Raw genomic sequence first — 5650 nt, 5'->3', positions numbered from 1 at the left:
TCAACTTTAAACGAGCTGCTTATAAAAATTATCCTTCAAACAATTTCCCTATCATCCTTCAATGTGAAGGGTGCCCAGCGCGCTGTTTATAATTCCCTCACCCAATAGCCCCGTCACTTCACCATACTATTAAGCACTTCAAATGCCCATCTCGGGCAAGCTAGATAATTATGTGTCTCTTTCCCCACCCGACACTCTAACCTATCTCGGCCACTACCGAACCCTTCTTAAATGGCCGATTAATAAATCATTCAGGAATTTACACACAACAAATGGCCCTCGGCCCTCAAAAATACTATGGCCCGTTCAGGTACGCCCTATGTGTTTGAATGAACTTTGGACATTAAAAAGGCCACAATGCTTAGCTCATCACTCCTTACTACATTCGGTAGTCACTCCTGCCTCACTGACTCTTCGGCCACGTAGCTGGCTATAGTGCAGTTTGTGGGCTTAACGTATTTTTTTTTTTTCTCTTTCCTTTTCTTTTTCTTTTTCTTTGATCCATTCTTTGCGAGCAAACCCCACCCGCCAGCCAAGGTGTTGGGGGGATTAAAATACCGCAGCAATGCAATAAACACTGTACTGTATGTGTTGGATGGCGGATCTATTATTTTGTCCCCGGAAATTGTCCGCTGTACTTCATATTAAAATATCTCTTATTAGCAACTATATCAGGGGCTCCGATGGGGAGGAGGCAGGCCGCGGCTGGTGATCCCGACTCCTTTTCCGTCCAAGCTCTCAGAGGAAGATGCTACTACAGTCCCCACAGTCAGGGTCAGGGGCGTACTAATGCCTAACTAAGCATATCGTGTGTACTGTGTACTCCGTAGGTGAGCTGCGCCAAAGTTCCACTTAATTTCCTTTAAGGGCTAGTTAGACTAATAGCGTAGCCCATACTAGAAGTTCAATAGCCCCACCCCCGGGTTCACTAAAAAGGAAGAAGCGGAAAAGTCAAAATATTCTTTGTTATAAAATTCTCATTTCGAGGTCGACCATGGCAGGCTATAGCAAATTAACAACTATGACGGTGAGCGCCGAGAACTTCATTGGACACGGAATGTATAGATATTACCATCTCGACAAAGGTAATAAGCTGAAGAACCATTTAGATATGTTGTGGAATTCAGGGGAAGTGATACGCAGGGAGCTATTCTATCAGCTACAGGCCAACTAGCCTAATTAGGAAGTAGATGTCATTCAGTGGAAACACCAGGAGTCGCAGTATCTCAACCAACTGGGCCTACTAAGCGGTTCCCTATATTCTCATTGAGGTGTTCTTCTAACTAAAGGATTGAGGGGTAGAATGGATCGTTAGATATTTCCGCACCGCCAAGTAGGGCGGGATTACAGTGTTTCCGTAACAAGATAATTAGAGGTCTAACAACTACCTATTTACACAGAAACTGTTTACCAGTCGTTTCCCTTGTAGTTTGGAGGGCGCTAAACACCGCTATAATAACCTTAACCAGTGTATCTTCAGCCTGGATAACTATCTATGAGGCAGGGTGAAAAGGACTGTATCGAAGACACGGGAAGAGATGAGTCGGGGTGTAGAAGCCAGACCTGTGCAAAAAATCCTGATATTACAGTTATTCTTTGGCAATTCTATTATATCCAATCCCCACCAATGGGTAGTCACAGAGCATCTAGGGCAATGAACTAATCCAGCGCAGCATCTCAGTATTATGAGAGAGCAGAATAACGTGATATAATTATCTTTATATTGAGAGCACGTATCCCGCGAGATCATAGTTAAGGGAATGCAGTATATCAGCCAGCAAGCTTACTATAAATCCATGTAAAGGGGCGAGATGCCTTGCTATCTAACGACTAGATACAGTATACACGAAGAGGAATCGCTGGGAAGAAAGTAAGTAAATGGGGAAAACGGAAGAAGCGTGGGTTCTCATACTTCGACGGGTCATGTGACTGCAATAAGCGGGCCAATCATGTACGCCGGATTGCGGTGACGGCAAAGACGAGCAATATGAGTTGCAGAGGTGGCGTGCGGCCGCCGCTGAGCACGCGGAGCTAGGTACTGAAGTTGCACATTCTTGTGACGGACGCTACGTGACCCCATTAACCATATTGTCCCTGTTATCCCTGTTGTTGTGAATCTACAGTAGGTCAGAGGAATTGGCATTGAATAGAGTGAACTAAGCCATTGAATTGGATGAGCAAACTTAGTTAGTATACAGGAATTTCGTCTGTGGGAAGACATTTATAAGCGAGGACTTCGCCGATCGTTCGGGTAATCCTTCGGGCCGATCCCATATTCATAACACCTGTTAACCCCGTTGTCCCTGTTGTCCCATTTGTATATACAGATAGGGCGTCCCCCTCCCCCCGGTAAAAAGTGCGTAGAAGCAAGGATCTCCCTTCCCAGCACCGCACTCTATCTCCGTGTGGCTCCATCGCCCGTAGATGCCACGCCAACCGCTGAGTGGTGAGCAGGTGCGTGGCATCTCACAGTAACACAGACCGTGCGCGGGACAACACATCACCCACCTGCAGCCGGTGGACCAATGGGACTTGTGGGCTGGATCGGTTTTACGCAGAGGGAGCGGATGTGGACTGTCCAGTGGTCGTTCGCGCGCCAAGTCGCAAGGAAACTGGCGAGGAAACTGGCAAGGATGTATGAGCGGCCGCGCAGAGAGTCACGTATAGGTGCTCATCGAGACTTTTTTATTTTTTTCTTTGATTAATTTGTACTGGAACAGATGCTGGTTTCACGATATCAATTTTGCCAGCGTTTGTTGGATTCTCATCTTCAATCCAATTTTCCCGAGCTCGTCCTTTCCGAGACTGTGACAGTGTCTCCTGATTTCCCTCTTGTTGTCGTTCGTTATCGCCTTTATGCTGATCGCGTATGCAAAATCCATTTGGTTCCCAATTCCGCATGCTCCATGGCTGATGAAACAGTCTCCGGATATATTACAACCAGTTTCAAAGCTTGCAAAGCCTGAAAATTTAATAATCAGTGGGATTGTTTTCTATGGCCGCCGTGATCATGTCGAGTCTATGAGTTGTTATGTTGAAGTGAGCCCCCTCCATTCCGTCCCACGAGTGTTGTTTGATGCTAGCTATTGGGCGTACGGAAAAATTTGGTAGATAATGGTGGATGGCTAGAAAATGTTGTCTGGATCGTTAACACTGACAACGAGGACGATCTTGTATATTGGACGAAATACTTCTCCGTTCTCCACGTTATGAGACAACTTAACTTAGGAAAAGTGGTTGGATGACCAGAATAAACAATAATATGGAAGCCTATCAAGCAAGGTATCATGTATGTAAAGATTGATGACAATGTGGTAAGTAGGTGCAGATGGAGAGGAGATTCATGTGGAAGATTGTTTGCCATATGGTCTTTACGGTTCTATTGGATAGGAGACGTTCTTACTGACGAATCTTGGGATCAGATCTGGCTTGCAGACGAAGCCATCCCACGAATAGTCACCACCAAACTAAGTCGCTCCGATAGCTTTGCTGTTTCAGCAAATATCATCAATAACCCGCCACTGAGCTTTCTTCACTACCATATAGGTGCACCACTCCCATAATTTCCCGAAATACAGGATACATCTTGGAAGAGACGATTCGATGTATCTGTGAATCCTTCGTGGGGCTCCTCTGACTACCCTTACTGAGTTGGCCCGGAAGACTACGAGTGGCCCTTGCGAAATGATTCCCCGGCACAAGGGCATTGGTGGCTGCGTGTCCTGGACGACAGGGCACTGAACCGTACACCAGTATCGCACGTGACCTACGAGATGTGGGGTCCAACTTACGAGAGTTATTAGTGGCGGACCACCTGACCACTTCTTGAGAACCTGGAGGGCAACTAGATGATTTTGTACCGATTTTAGCCGCCGTGGAACATGCATGGGGAGCGGATTCGGATTAATGTCCTTGTAGTCCTGGGGGATGACATTGTGGACAGTTATTTTAACACCTGGCCGGATAACAAAGGTGATGAGGATATGCTTGTCATGGAGCTCCCGAAGCGATTTGGTCGACGTAAGTGTTTTGCTTGTTTTTATTCGAGAATGGAGGGCTAACCACTCGTTCCACAGCCGTCCTCGTTGAGGGTACTGCACTCGCTGCCCACTTCAATTTTATGTATTAGAAAGGAGTTACTTCTACTGACCTTCTGGCTCGATATAAATCATATGTAACGAAAGAGTGTGTTTCTCACCATCGTGGCCTTGAATTTTACTACACCACAATTTCTGGTCGATACAGATGGTCCTTATCTACGGCCACAGTCCTTGGGATTTAGCTCCCTTGCTTAGGTAGTCATCATTTAAATAGAAGCGTGGAAGTGGCAAGATGAATGTCATAGTGTTTATAATAATGTCTATAACTGCATATTGAAATCTACATTCCAGTTTCAGAAGGTGCTAACGCGTCTTTTCGCCCGCACTTATAAAGAAACAAAAATCGGTCCCTATATTATTATACTGCTATCAAAAAAGGAAAGATAACATATAATGTTTTGGGTTCGCTCGTCAGTGCTTGTACACTAAATTGCTTAGACTGAGGACCAATATTGACTTTCCAGCTCTCGGTTGGACATGTGGCACTACCTTTGCTAGACTTTTATTTCATCCCATCAGCCGTTCATGGATATGGCAACTGATGCAATAAAAATGTTGTAGCTAGAAGTTCTGTATCCAGGCGTAGTATCAACGAAAACTGCTGCACAGGGATAAGGCTAGAATTGTGAAAGCAAGATCGATTCTTAAATACAGCACAACTCCATTCTTGTTGGAATGGCAGGCAGAAAGGGCAACAAATTAAATAAACAAAAAGTCTGAACAGATATTTTCTATATGTGGAGGACGGCTTACTTCCAAGGCTGGCAGGAATAAGCTTAGGGTCTTAGTGTGGTTGTCACGGCCTCTAGCTCTGCAAATACCGTCGTATTCAGATCAGCGTCATCCATTGGGAATATTGCTACGAAGTAGAATCAACCAAGGTTAATGGGGCGGCACCAGTGCCGAGCTGTTGGAGTCGTGAGCAAAATTGCTCCTGCGACTAAGATCGCGTCAAGATTTCGATACAGTGAATAACTAGAAAAGAAGAGAAGAACAAGTCCAAATAGACAGCAAGACCATAGCCAAAACGGAGGTGACCAGCCGTGGGAGATTAATACAATAACATTCAGCCAAACTGAACCCTCTGAGTTTATGACCGTCGGGCTGAAATACAAGCCTCACAGCTACTATACTGTTCCTGCCAGCGGCGAAAGCAAAACCAGCTCGTGCCACAGAGCTCCTCAGCAGACTCTAGCCCATCCACGCAGTCCTTGACAAAGCCCAGGTGCTCTTTATACCATGGTAGTTTTTCTTCTGTATCGGATAGGACATATTTATGTTGGCCCATACCCAGCTGCAAGAATCATCTTAGAACTTTTCATGTTCGGAAGCATCTTCGAGTCTGGCTTACTCACCTGGTTTATGGCTATGGTTAGAATAACTGTGAGAGTCAAGGTGAGGTAGTGGGTTTTCATCGAAAGCATAGCCGTTTATATTTATCAGTTTGATTTTAGGATACACAGGAGAGAGAAGGTATAAATAAGATGCAATGAATGCCGCCTAGGAGGGATAACTTTATATGGAAGGACGAACCGTACGGAATTATACTA

General features: G+C 45.3%; 1 protein-coding gene across 1 annotated transcript; it reads left to right on the top strand.

The window, feature by feature from the left end:
* Positions 1-3881: 3881 nt before the first annotated feature.
* Positions 3882-4129, top strand: ATNIH1004_011756 (uncharacterized protein; the record flags this gene model as incomplete). The annotated part of the gene is made up of 2 exons (XM_033576318.1): positions 3882-4020; positions 4077-4129. The coding sequence occupies 2 exons, from the start codon at positions 3882-3884 to the stop codon at positions 4127-4129; spliced, it is 192 nt and encodes a 63-aa protein (XP_033420982.1).
* Between the last annotated feature and the right edge of the window lie 1521 nt (positions 4130-5650).

The sequence above is a fragment of the Aspergillus tanneri genome (genome assembly GCF_003426965.1).
Source record: "Aspergillus tanneri strain NIH1004 chromosome Unknown AapTan_9_pilon_pilon_pilon, whole genome shotgun sequence".
Taxonomy (NCBI): domain Eukaryota; kingdom Fungi; phylum Ascomycota; class Eurotiomycetes; order Eurotiales; family Aspergillaceae; genus Aspergillus; species Aspergillus tanneri.
The sequence above is the reverse complement of the archived record's forward strand: the minus strand, read 5'-3'. Positions and strand labels throughout refer to the sequence as shown.